This window comes from Rhipicephalus microplus, chromosome 3 (genome assembly GCF_043290135.1).
Source record: "Rhipicephalus microplus isolate Deutch F79 chromosome 3, USDA_Rmic, whole genome shotgun sequence".
Classification (NCBI taxonomy): domain Eukaryota; kingdom Metazoa; phylum Arthropoda; class Arachnida; order Ixodida; family Ixodidae; genus Rhipicephalus; species Rhipicephalus microplus.
The window spans coordinates 53,208,284-53,222,214 of record NC_134702.1 but is presented as its reverse complement, the minus strand read 5'-3'; the positions used below and the strand labels follow the sequence as shown (position 1 = coordinate 53,222,214).

Here is a 13,931-nt window from a genome sequence, read left to right as displayed (position 1 = left end):
AGGCTGAGTTTATTTTTTTAACTACTATGCATTTGTGCGAGATCCCGAAGTTTCGCCTAAGACACTACAGAAAAAAATACGTGTGGATTTGTCATTGAAAGTTCCCCATATTCGTCGATATAACAGCAACAAGTTGAGCATTAGAGCACGTCATGTTCAAACCACCCAATGGCTGTAAAATGGGCTTACTACGTGTGATTTGGTGGTATATTGCGTGATTTGACGAGAGAAAAAAAAAAGCAATTTTTCGCTGACACTGATAATTTTTTTTGTGAATTCGAGGCCGCGAGCTGCGCTATAATATTTGGCTCGCGTGTTGTCGGGAGCCTCTACTACCGATCGGCAGCGTTTTCTGACCATGCTCAAAAAGTGTTGCAGGGCCCCTTCAAACCCATGATGCCAGTGTGGCTCCCGATTTCAAGGCATGAATCGTTCTCATGTTCTGACAAAGCTCAGTATAAAAAACTTTGTGAGACTTGCGAAGTTTTCTGTGGCCTATATACATTCATTGATGAAATACTGACGGTCCACATCAGGATTTGTGACCACCAGGACGAACTGATGTGCCGTCGCGTCTAAAGCCAGTTGCGTTGACCTTCAAGTACGGAACACTTTAGGGCATGCTGTCGTCGTCGCTTGGCGTCACGCAGGCAAAACTGCACATAGCATAGCTATCCGTAGTAAACTGTGCCCACTATCGCACCGAAGTCTGCTTTGTCTTGTTCGTCGAGCATCCTGATGATTATATCGAGTGCGGAGCACTTTAAAGAAGACACGTATAAAACGTGAAAAAAAAAAGAGAATCAAGCGAGAAACCGAAAAAGGAAGAAAGCGAAAAAATATCGTTTACTCTTAACAATATAAACAAAAATTGAAATAAATAAAAAAAGACAGGAATAGCGGAAAAACGGACGAAAAAAGAGAGAGGCAGGCTAAGGAAGAGGGATCGAAATAGAAACAAGTAAGGCTGTCCAGATCTGCATCTTCTTCAGGCTTGCCACCGCTAGTGCATCCGCCACTAGTGCATCCTTCTTGCATCCGCGTCTTTTTTTTTTTTTTTCGGGACATGACATTTTCTTTTTGTTCTTTTTACACGCGCGGGCTTAGTTTAGCTGACTTACGTTATTTACTGCCCGTGTGCTCAGATTTGGGTGCACGTTAAGGAACCCCAGGTGGTCGAAATTTCCGGAGCCCTTCCACTACGGCGTATCTCATAATCATATATCTGGGACGTTAAACCCCACGTATCAATCATAAATTGCCTTATTTACTCGCATACTTGCAGCAATTGTCCGCCCCAGCAGCTCTGACGATTGGACCGGCCAGGATTCGCTTACCTTTTGGCGAACGTGGATTAGTACGAGTGGTGCGATTTGCCGTATACGTTTGGCTAAGCGGTGGTAACTTGTGGCCAGGCACTTGGTACGGGCTAGTTCGGATGATGTTGACTATGATATGAGATATCGATCCATGGTTATATCGGATATATATCTGCTAGATTTTGTGCGTGTGTGTGTTGCACGCGCACTGAGTGACGCTCTTTTTATATTAATAAAAGTTCTAAAATTTAGAAATTGATAGGCTGTGGTTCAATTGGTTAAATGTTATATTGGATATCACATCTAACCGTCACTTTAGCTAATATAAGGACCATTTAACAGTCGGGGTAATAAAGTAAATGAACGGATTAAGTAAGTTCACCTTAAGATCGTGTGCAGCTGGGGCACGAGGCGGAACTGATCTCAACAACTGAACCACGTGCTTCTTTTTACCTGGCCCCTGAGATTCACTTCGGCAGCGCGATAAACATAAAAAGCTTAAAGTACAGGAGCTATTCACGTGACGTCATCCGCAATTGAACGCAGGGGCGGTGCCAGGATTCTTTGCTTGGGCGGGGGGGGGGGGGGCGGTGGCACCCACCGCAAGTGAGTTCCTTCATGGGGGCAGGGAGGCTGGGAACATATGCGTAGTGTTTTGACTATGCTTGTTCTTGAGGATGGGTAAGGGGGCGGAAATTTCGGGGGTGGGGGGCTCCAGCCGCTCCGTGCCCCCGGTGACGCCACCCCTTGAGGAACACTCTGAAAAAAACATGGAGTAAAAAGGACGTATATTTATGTCCCACGACAATAATTTTGCTTCTCTTCTTGAAAAATCGGCGCTGGCCACTTTCCTATCGGGAAAGCTATGTCATGCTGACAACGCGCAAGTTGTCCATGACCTGAAAGGCGCGCGGCGATAGTGCAAGATAAAGAACGCGAGAAAGATTACGATTATTGTTGAGGGACAAAAAGAAGCCCTTTTTACTCGATATTTTCTTTGAGTGAACGATGGCGCGACAGTAGCCATATTCGTGGTGTCACGCACGAACGTCATCGTCGGACTTCAACCAAAGCTCCCGGCAGCACGTGATAAGGTATTTTTTCTAAGAAAATGGCTTAGCGAGGCGCAGCGCCTCCTAACACCAAGCTGTCGTACGCCGGATAGCTGGACGATCACGCTGAACACTCAATGTTGTGGCGAGTCGCCTCTCACGACACCATTTTGCTTGCTGGCGCACATGGCAGCCCTCAGCGTTTATGGCGCGGAGTCGAGCTTTCCCGCCGGACACCATGAGCGGGTATGTCGATGGTGATTACCACTGCTTACAAGCATGCCTAGAACGCTGACGTGCGAGTGCCTCAACCAGACATCCAGCTCAAGAATTTGTGTCGCTTCCTGAATTTTTTTTTCTCGATGATATATAGCCAAGCAACTTGAAGTTAAGGTAAGCAGCATTATATCAATCATACGACGTCTTTATTATCGCATTACTGTACAACACGATGACGTGCAGTTGAGGTGACCTCGTTGAAGACCGGCAACGATAAGGGCTCACCGCGGAAGGTACGTGTGAAAATATTTTGTTCACTGTGATCTCACTCGTCTCTTCAGGTGCCTTCTACGGCAACCCTGTAATGCTTTCGTAAGGTCTCGTTAGCTATTTAGATAGCCTCCGAGATTGCCGCGTGGCCCACACGCTTCTTAAATCACTCAGCATGAGATGGACCATGCATGAATCGTGGTATTCAGTTGTTTCCAGCGATATTTTCTTCTTTCAAGGTACATTGCAGAGTTATTTATCTTATTTTGTGCTTGCTCAAATGGAGTGGTATCACTTCACTCTTTTACCACAAGTGTTGCGTTATTGAGGTTAATTTCACGTATTAGGACAAAATAGCACTGACATTTTCAACAGGAACACAGACCACATTGAGTGGAATGTTTTGCTTTGAGTTACCTTCTGGTACATATGCGTCGCAATATTTCACGCTGACGCGCATTTGTCTAGCGAAAGAAAAAAAAATCGTGTGACACATTTATCGCCAATAGCCACGACGAGGCTGGTCGGAGTTCATACGTAACACTGCAAGTGCTTTCTGTTTTTCCTGCTATTCTAGAGCACGAAATAGTTCTATTCTCTTTTGGTTCTGTCTGTCCTAGTTATATTTCGTGCTCCATGTGTTCTCCACACGGCACCTTACAGTCGGCAGCTGAGCATCATAACTACAGTACCACCCTGGCGGGTTCTCGCCTGCTTAAGGAACCAACAAACATGAAGTGGGACAGCGTTGTAAATTCAAAAAAATTGAAAGTTGCGTGATGTGCTCGCTCGGCAATCTCGGGGGGCCAGTGTCTTGTGGGGTTGCCCTAGTGCCAGGAACACTAAAGCTCTTTCAGGCTTTCTTGTGCTTCGCGGTGGCGGCGGCAGCTGGATGGACAGGTGCCGCGACGTGCGCAGGGGTAGCAACGGCGGCAGGGTGAGCTGCCACGCCGGGTGTGGCTGCTCCAGATGCTGCGGCGGCCCCTGCAGCGGAGGCAGGCGTAGCCACGCCAGCCGCCGCCGCACCGACAGCACTGTGGCCTACTACGCCAGCCTGATCCTTGACCGTGCACAGCCCCTGCTGGCAAGCACCGTTCAGCACCTGACCGTCGAGAGTCCGGGTCTGCAAGAAGGATGAAAGAAAGGGCCCCGCGAGAAGTGGATGTGCGTCAGAACAAAGCTGTCTGGAAAGAAGAGTTCCGGTCAGTTCCTCGCAGTGAATACAGCTCGACAGCGAGGCTGCATGACGCCAATTTCGTCAACATTTTGCCATAAGTGTGCGTGCGAGGGGCAGGAGGGGTGGTAGTCACCCTCTCCCCGTTTAACCAACTGAATGGGGCGTCGAATCTGCTCAGTACGTAATTACTCAGTCCGACTAACCCGTCATTGCTTAAATTACGGGATTGTGATAATGCATGTTTTCGTCGGCAATGGATGCTGAGGACCACTGAAGCTGCGTTCCAAGAGCTGTTTACCCATGTTAACACCCGAAAAATTAAAGACCTAGGGCAGGCTGTTGTGAGAAGCATGTCATCGCTTTAATTTCATGCTTAAATTCACTACGAACTTTTTTTTATCGAAATCAATCTATGGGAGGGGAAGGGGGAGTGCTGCAGTAAGACGTCGCCCTCCCCCTCCTAACAATCAACGTAATTATGTACACGCCTAATGCATTTCACCCTTAAGTTTCGGTAAAGTTTTCACCCATGATTTATTTGTTGTTCAGGTTTAACCTCGCGGACACCACGCGACGATATATGCTCATTCGCGACCACGCTGGAGCGTTATAGTAGTGTTGCACTGCGGTCGTGGCCCATTCCATCCGCCCACTCAGCGAAACGTGTTACTATATACCACGGCTGCACAGGAACGGAAGAAGCGTCGTTGTAATAATCAATTTCAACAGTCATCACCATTTTTTTCCTTCATTTTTTTTAATACATGCCATATCTAACACATCTTGTCACGTGCCCTGCGTGACGATGACAACGCAAGGTAGACACTCGGTAGTGAACGCACGCGGGGCAGACGATGTTTATTGATTTAGTTTCTTCATATCAATAATTAACTTACGCTTGTACCATTATACATTAGTACACACATAAATACTGTTATGTGTCCGATATATGGTACATTGGTGATTGTGACACTAGTTCCTTCTTGTAGATTCGTATTTAACCCGTGACAATGCGCAATAAACCTTCAGTTAATAGCCTGTATGTTTTTGTATTATTCGTGGACTACGACTATAACAGCGTACCTGTTTAGAAAAAAAAATCACTTAACCTCGACACCATATAGTTGGCACTTGTCAGCGAAGCCAACGCTGTGCTTCACAATCGATGTCTGGGCACAAGATGATATACCATGAAACCACGACTGACGAACAATATTAATAAGCATGTGATACAGACAGACTGAGCGTTGTGGTGGTCACTTTATTATCTCCGCAATAGCTACTGCAGTCGCAAGAAGTTGATGCATCCCAAACAGCCAAAAATACTGGTCTATAGGTTATTTAGTCCGCAGTACGGTGTGCAGTCGCAACAACAACAACAAAAAAGATTAGCACAAGTGAGTGGTGGCTGGAGCGGCAAAAATTGCGAAAAAATGCGAATGTATTTGGCCGAGAGGGCCAAATACATTCAGTTCTACAAAGCAGGAATGGCCGGCAGAAAGCAGCCCATCTTGCTGATGACCCCTCCGAAAGCCCTTGTCCTGAACACTCGTGCACTTATTATCGGCAAGAAAGTTCACAGCAACGCTGGCGCATGATGCTTGAGTGCTTTCCGCCGGTCACCCCCTACTTTGGCAAATGGAATGCGCTTGGCAATATCGCTGTCGGCGAATTCGGGAACAACAACGTCACGTACGTTTCGTAATTTTGCCGCACCGGTCGCGAGTCCCTGTTTAGGGGCGAAGATCCTAAAGCCGTGGGTATGTCCCTCCTAGCTCGTACGTGACTCGCTCAGCAGGTGCGGACAGACAGACGGACGGACAAACGATTCACGGTTTACCGATAAAACTCTCGGAAGCTTCGCCCCACTCATCATCAGTCACTCCGTGGATATGCCACGTTTTTTTTTTTTTTTCGTCGCGGCTATACAATCTGCATTTTTTAGGTGAACAAGTCCGTGAGGCGCTATCGACCACATCAAAATACATTGCGACCCATGCGACGACATCGGCAACGACTGCCAATCGGCATTGCGATGCATCTTCAAGATAAAAAAAAGAAAGCTTTTATCTCGCGTTGCTATAGCGACTGGCACTTCGCGGATGTGACAGACGAGTCTATAACTAAGCGCTGCGCGTCTGACCGCTTGTCGGGCGCGCTTGGGCGCCTTCACTGCCTTCACCTCTTCGCAAGTGACCTTTTTCGGGTTCGGACTTGCCGCAAATCTCCGGTTGCTATGGCAACGCGATATGACCTTCGTCTGTCTCGAAGTTTTGTCGTACCTCCTATAGATGTCAGCTGCCATCACTGCGCCGAATGGGTGCACGCCGTTGAATTATTTGTTGTACTTTGGTCGAGCGCGCATGGCAACTGCGGAATGTATCCGCTGACGTGGACTCGCGAGAGATCTCACCTTGCAAGGCACACCATCCTCGCCGTCAGTGAAGATGAAGTAGGCCCCCTTGCCATCGATCACGTACTCGCAGTGCACCCGACATTCCGAGAAGAGCTGCGACAGGAGAAGTGTAAGTGAGCACGTGTTTTGCTGATCCTTTTTCGAGCGGTGGTTCGCGAAGCCTAAGCGCAGGACATGCCATTTAAATGAATATGACACCTGACGTCGAAGTGTTTGGGTTCCGTTGCAGGGTTTCAGCACGTGTTGGTGCCAGGGTCGATATGCGTGCCATGGTTTAACGCTTGAATTTGTGCCTTCGCACTGAATGCATTCTTATCGCTGACGTGTTGAGAATGATTGTATTCATGCGGCACAAATTAATATGGTAAAGACGTCGCTGAACCGCCGCTGCAACGAACGTATTCATACGTTACGTGTCAAAGTTGATACCACAGAGGCAATGTGCGACATGATAAGTCTTGACTGAGTTTTGGTGTAACAAAGCACGACTGACTCGGTGGGCTGGTCGGTTCATTCTAATATGATGATTTATTTTAGTATAAAGCAGCGCGTGCATTTCACGGAACCAGAACATAAAGAATTGGCCATGGAGCGCTCGACTTTTGTCGGTGTTCTTGTTCTTCGATAGGCTTGCGCTGTCTGTACCTCACAAGGACAGACAGACAGATAGATGATAGATGTATAGATACAGAGAGATAGAGATAGATAAGATGCAGTGGTAAAAAAGCAAACGCACTAAGAAACGCTCTTCATTTATAATGTATATGACAACCACAAATGCAGTCGCTCGTGGCTAAGCGATTGCCGACGAACTGCATAATTTTGCAATGCTACACATTTTTAAGGTCTATATCAGCCAACAATCAAGAAAGACTGCTAAGCTTCTTTATTCTTCACATGTGCGACTCATTGCTAGAGACTTCATTAATGTACATAAGTATGACAGGGAATATGTAGTGAAATACTAAATCTATTGGTATTTTGACAATCTTGGGTTCATTATGAAAATGAAGTGGTGCAAGACTTATTTTTGAAATTTTCTCGCCGAAGGCCTCGCACTTCAATGTCAGTTTGAGTTCATTGAATTTGAAATATTATAACACAAAATAATTAATTTTATCGTTAATAAATCAGGGTGCCAGCAAGACGCCGTGACAATCTACGACGTCTCGGTGAGTCATCGTCGGAACTTTGGGGAGGTGGGGGCGGGGGGGCGTCGCCACCTGAATTTTCCTGCGTATATGCTGGCTTAAAACTTTGGCTCCACTGCACTGTAAAATCGGAGGAAGTGCGTATACACACACCCTCCACTTGGTACCCATGGGTACCTAGTGGTTCCCGTTTGTGGAGTTCCCACGGCTCCTTATACTAAACCGCCGATGGGGGTCTGTGTTAAAGGAAATCATGTAGGGTTTCCGCGGCGATAGTAGAATTTTGTTTGAAATAGGTTCTCAAACTCGGTGTGCGGCATGTAAGCTACATTTTGAAGGGCTTTATTGACGTCCTACCTATTACGACAGTCGAGATACGTGTCATCTGCTGCGAGTTGCGTCATGTTGTTGCCCCCCCCCCCCCCCCTTTTTCAGATGTAGCGACGAATGCAAGGGAGAGATGCCGGTAGCAGTAGCAATAGCACGTTTGGCGAGGCGTTAGCGCCCTCTCTTGTACGGTGCGGCTGTCAATCACTTGTTTTCGAAGGTTTTTTTTTAATAATGATTTTAAGCCAATTATAGCGCTTGTTATTTGGCTGTTTCGGTTAATTGCGTTCTTTTATACCTTATTCTTTCATTTTAACCTGATTTTGATAATTGCTAACCTTACGGACCACTTGATTTTGAGCGTGACCATGCCACATGAAATATACGGGGCAAGAAGCGTCCGGGCTCTTAAAGAGCTACGCACTTAAACATCGTTTTCTCGTGACAAGAGGTGCTGGTCTTGCTATTGCGGGAAAGTTATATAGTTTAATGATTCAAGCGAAGGCACGATTCTATCCTATTCCTATCGAATCTTGCGTATACACGCGCCGTTGCTCGCCAGATCTGTCAGATGATGCCTATAGCTAACAAGCAAAAAAATAATCCCTAAAGAATCTCCCGTCCCTCAAACGACGAGGCGCAGCTTTTGCGAGGAAGCCCAAAAGAAGGGAAAGTTTAATGCGTTTTCTGATGATTGAAAATATTTTCAGTTATAGTGAAAAACGTCACTGAAATGCGAAGAAAATGATAACCTCAATTATTTCTCGCAGCGGTAATACATCGCAAAATATGCGCAACTATGAGCGAAAGTACTTATTCACTATCTAACAGCCTTCTCTCTGTTAACTGCACGTTTGCCAGTTCATGAATGAAGTTACCTGTTCACTCTCCCAACGTGCGTTTGCTTTCAACAGTCAACTGCACAAATGCATCGACGAGCGCACTGTAGTGAATGTGACGAGCAGTAAAATCCCGGTATTTATAGAAAGCACGTGACTAAGCCCGAAAATTGCGACGAGCGCCTCGACGAAGAAAGAAACAGCTTGTTAGGGAGTTTCAGAATAGCGCACCGCGAGCCCTTGCGGTGCGGTCGTGACCACTGCGCATGCGTTGTAACGCTATAACAGCTGTTGGCGGCCCGCCCGCAGAAAATCTGAAATAGCGGGCGCTGTCTGTGGCCCGCAAACGCTGGTTTTAAGACTATGGTGTCGCTGCGATTGTGCGTTGCGGTTTGCAGGGGCGCAAACGTTATTCTAAACCTCCTATGGCGCCCGCTATGCCGGCAACGCCCGCAGCGCCTGCAAATGTTATTCTAAAGCTCACTATTATAAGAGGAATCGGCAACTCTAGTCTACACTGACGCAGCACAGGATATGAGATCGCCAGCATTGGTCTTCATAGGCTTGCGCACATGGGGAGCAAGGGGGATGGGATACCCTGCTCCCCCCCCCCCCTAATCACCTGAGAGGGATGCCAAGTCTACCCCCTACCTTTACTCAGTCAGGCCGTTGTAAGAAGTAAGTTTTCATATTTGCATTCGCTACGAAGCGACGTTGGTGCGGCGATTGTTTTCTGTTGAGTTTGACCCACGGGAAAGGGTGATAAAACTTCACCCCCCCCCCCCCCCCCCCAACCGCGATCTCTACACACCTGGGGTCTTCGTGTACTGCACGCAATAGGATGATATAGGCTGTGTCAGCGCAGTCATCCTGCGTGTAAAATTGCCCGAGCAGCCTGGTTACCTTAACATTGGTGCACTTGTGAGTCTTCTGTGTCGTGTCGAAATGACCGTGGCCTGCTGCTGCCGCCGCTGAGGCCGTCGCACTTTCGGCCGCTGCGTGGTGCGGTGTACCGTTCACGGCGGCGGTGCCGACAGCGGGAGCTGCTGCGGCTGCGCCTGGAGCCGGCGTCACACTCGTGGCCCACGCTGGAAAAGAAAAAAAAAAAAACAGTCATTTGTTCGCTGATGATAGGCGAATTGGGGCCAGAAGAAGAGACGCCAGAGTGAAGACACCTATATTACCACTTTAAACAACATGTGTAACACATTCGAAAGCATGAACAATTTCTGGAACATTTTTCCACATCCAGAAACTGTTCGGCTCCGTATACGAGCGGGCAACATTATACGGCATTTTAACAACGAGAGACGTACACATCAGGGAGAAAATATTGAGAATAATATGCGAGGGTTTTGCGCACCATATCACGACGTGTTTCTGGAGTACACCGTAATGGCAGGATCCGGATACTTGAACCTTTCGGTATTATTTGACGTGCACTTACATGGAAATGCAGCCGCCGCTGCCAAGATCAAGCCCGCGGATTTCGGGTCAGCCGCCGAGCACGGCGTCAGTGAGATGGCGAACTCGTTCGCATGTACAGGTCACCTCATGTGCAAGGTACTCACGAAGAATGTCCTCAAATGCTGGTGACACGCGCTGGTGACATAATGCTGGTGACACACGGCCCATGGGGCCGTATTCAGCGACCACCAGCATTGGAGAGATTGCAGTAATGTCGCTTTCAACACGCTTTGAGCGGCTGGTTGAAGGGAGGCCGGCAAGCAGAGCACCCGTAATTGGCCACCCGGGATTCTATGCCGCGCGATGCGAGACTTGTCGCCCAATGGGATCGGTTCGGGACACGGATCCTGATTTAGATACTGGAAGAAGACCAATCTAGATGCTTTCTGCGTTCTCTGGTTCTGATTTATGCTTTGGACTGAACCTTAAGTAGCTGTTTGGGAACTTGGTGGGCATACCGAACAGCACCATAAAAATACTTCTTTTAATTCACCATCTGAGGGACAAAAATGCACATGTACTATCGGAGCAATATGAGCTCGAACACGTGAGCGTGTGTTGAACAGCCTGGAACTCTTCATCGGCTGATTCCAGCGGCCGCTGTCGGAAACAAAGTGGAAAGGGCGCCACGCTTCCACTAGCTGTTGACACTCCCGCCCAGCGCCGTGTTGCATTATGGCAGACAGAAATTAAATGCCTTCTTTCTTCTTCAAGAACCACTACCACCACTACCGATATCATTGTTGCAAAATGTAGGTTATAACGTGACAGTGGCTGCTAGCGGTTATACGAGGTCACATCAACGCGCACAGCCACAATCAATGGGCTGTGATGCACAGGCCATGCTTCTACGTCTAGATGGTGTTCTCTGAGCATTTTAATACACATATTTTGCTTGGTTTGTTTCTGGTGCATTTTTTTTTTCGTGTCATGAATTGCCAGTGGCCAATGGCACGCGATCAGTTGCCGTTTCACAGCATGTGGAAGTGCCAACCATGGTGTAAGAATAATCAACAGTCGGTGAAAGAGCGCATTCCTTCCCCTCCTGTTTCGGCAGCACCATCCACGTATTGGGTTATCTCGGTTTGGGAGCTATTTCCCACGCTCTCGCGTGTTCAATTTCATATTGCTCACGATAGTACGTCTTCCGCAAACAGCCGCAAGATGGTCCTTTACGTACATGTACGTCGTGGCCAATATGTTTGAAATGGGCGCCTCTTCAGGGGCGAAAGCTCCTTTATGGTCTAGGGCAGTCCATCTCTCCGGCGAAGCCAGCACATCCTAATAAGACAGTCAGTCAGACAGTGACGGACGAACGAACGTACGAATGGACGCTTCGCCCTACTCATCATCATTCACTCTGTGAATATGCTGTGCTATTTGTTTTCGATAATTTCTCATATTTGGCACGTGCTTTCACACTGCTCGAACATAAGGAATTTTATTTTGGTGACGATGTTCTTTCACATTTTTTTAGTTTATGCTTTACTATAGCGGTGCGCCGACTATAGTTTCAGTTTCGTTCTTTGGCTGGTTCTGACTCGTTGCGACCACAAAATTAATGGCTTTTCGGCTTAGAATCTTTCAAAAGGCCGACATTCGCTATGCTATTTTTCGTTATTCTTCTGAGAAGGGTGGTATCCGCTAAACACTCGCAAGGGATTTTGTGCCAGTTGTTCATGCAGTGGCTGACGACGATGAGGTACTATGCCTGAAGTGGGTATGCGCCCCAGTTAAAGGTGAACAAGAAGAAACGTTTGTAATGAGTTGGAGCATTGGACGACCCACTCGTTACGATATTCGCATTGTGCTATGACTGGTTGTTGTTTCGCTGTTTTAGAACGCTTATAAGTCGCATTAACGCGATTGCTTTCCCGACATCAAGCCTGCATAATGCAAGCCTGCCTAATGCAAGCTCAGTGGTAGAATACTGGCCTGGCACCCAGCGGACCCGGATTAGAGCTCCACTGTGTCAGTGGTGATAGTTTTTTTTTTCTAATTTTGTGCGGTGTGGTTACGGACACCGGCGGCGGCGGACAACTACGGCACTGCGCGTGACCCGAGTTGTGATCTCGTGACAGCTTTCGCTGTAAAAATGCTTTCGTCTGGTTGGTGATAAGGTGAAGGATTATCACATGTTTCAGACTTGGTCTCGCTTTCTGAACGCGCTCACAATTACACAGTTTACACAGTTCTCTTCGGCGCGCTCACCCACGAAGTTTGCTTTCGCTATGGTATAGAGCATGCCAGCCTGGCATGCTCTATTTTTTGCTCTAGTTTCTCTGCCGCAAGTGAGTCTAGCGGTGACTCCTCCGAATCACCGCTCAACTGTTTAATCAAAATCTCAATCAGTGTCAGCCCGCCATACGAGGAGTTACTTACGAGTTAATACTCAGTTGTTGATGAGTGAGTGACATCTTGCGCGGTGAGACGATGCCGACTGTATTAAAAGTGGCTTTTTTTTCCCCCTGGTGTTTCCACTTAACGCCACTTTGTGCGCATATTAGAGGTTTCCAGCAAGCTACGGAAACACGTTGCGGAAAGGTGGCAATACGGAATCGGCTGACAGGTGCGCATGCGCGAACATTGTACGCTTATACGAAAAAGAACCATGTCGTATTTTCGTAACGTGCTTCCGTAGCTTACTAAAAACCTCTCTCTATTTTTTTTTGCACGTCTGTGAACTTCACACGTCTATTTCAACGCACAGTTTTTAAATGGTCGTATGTGGTTTTTCTTCAGAACGTATCTTGCTGCTACTCACGAATAAACTATGTGTACGTAACAACGTAAGTGATTTTTTTTCTGCCACTTCACGGCCACTAAAAAAAAGGCATTTGAGACACTTTTCTTTCTGAAATAGATTCATTTGAAGAAAAAAAAAACTCAACGACCCTCAACAGCAAAATTCAACCATAAATAGTACGCATTTTCCGGGCGCATTTTGCGAGAAAACGTCGCCCCTCAAAGGGTTAAACGAGAGACACTCAAATCGTCGTCAGTTACCGAGAACTATCCTAAAACGAGAGAAAAAGATCGCGGTCGTCCAGAGAGGTATTATCAAACCCGGCGCTGCTCACCTGCGGCTACCTGGAGCGCCAGTACGACGCCGAGCGACTTGAGGCAAGACATCCTGAAAGCGGCGTGTGTTTCTTCCGCTTGCTTCCACCGCGGCAACAGCATCGTCGAGTGAGAAGCAGCAGGACCAAGAACCGCGAGCAGCTCTTTCTCGGTGTAGCGAAAAAAAAAATTAAATAGACGAAACGCTAAGGAAGGGACGTTCTATAGGTCTAGCACTCCACCAACAGCCGGCGTAATTGCTACGCGTTCCGGCGTCACGGTTTTTTTATCCCGCACGTGTCATTTCTGGGCATGCCCACACACACTGGCTTCTCGAGTGGTTGGCTTCGAACGCGAGTCTGTGTAAGCGTGCGTATACGCCAACCTCTGCGCGTCTTGCCGTCTCTCTTAACGTTCGCCTCCCCCCCTCTCTCTTTCTCTGTCTCTCTTTCTTTCTCTGTCTCTCTAGCTCTCTCTTTCTACTATGTCTTTTGCTTGATTCATCTACACCTCCTCCTTCTCCAGGACCACGTGTTCTCTTGCACGCGGGCCTTTATTATTTTTTTCTCAAAAAATAATATTCTATTTGGCTGTTCGCCCTACCTTTACCCTCGTCACGCTCTCTCACCCACCA

The 13,931-nt window shown here is 47.5% G+C and overlaps 1 protein-coding gene and 1 long non-coding RNA gene across 2 annotated transcripts; one reads left to right on the top strand and one right to left on the bottom strand.

Moving 5' to 3' along the window:
• Positions 1–2,155: 2,155 nt before the first annotated feature.
• LOC142803734 (uncharacterized) lies at positions 2,156–5,079 on the top strand. Its single transcript, XR_012894254.1, has 3 exons — positions 2,156–2,764; positions 2,834–2,883; positions 3,779–5,079. It is a non-coding gene; the product is annotated as an uncharacterized LOC142803734 (long non-coding RNA).
• On the bottom strand, positions 2,775–13,665 carry LOC119174468 (uncharacterized). Its single transcript, XM_037425385.2, has 4 exons — positions 13,318–13,665; positions 9,674–9,858; positions 6,451–6,546; positions 2,775–3,983 (listed from the first exon to the last, which is right to left on the bottom strand). Exons 1-4 carry the CDS (start codon positions 13,418–13,420, stop codon positions 3,714–3,716), a joined length of 654 nt encoding a protein of 217 aa, XP_037281282.2. The 5' UTR covers positions 13,421–13,665; the 3' UTR covers positions 2,775–3,713.
• Between the last annotated feature and the right edge of the window lie 266 nt (positions 13,666–13,931).

What these genes read in the sequence shown, in the direction of transcription:
- LOC119174468 (XM_037425385.2), bottom strand. Translation starts at nt 13,420, where the DNA reads ATGCTGTTGCCGCGGTGGAAGCAAGCGGAAGAAACACACGCCGCTTTC. An exon ending in GGCGCTCCAGGTAGCCGCAG is followed by an intron (nt 9,859 to 13,317) that starts GTGAGCAGCGCC and finishes TTTCTTTTCCAG; the next exon opens with CGTGGGCCACGAGTGTGACG. An exon ending in AGGATGGTGTGCCTTGCAAG is followed by an intron (nt 3,984 to 6,450) that starts GTGAGATCTCTC and finishes TCCTTCTTGCAG; the next exon opens with ACCCGGACTCTCGACGGTCA.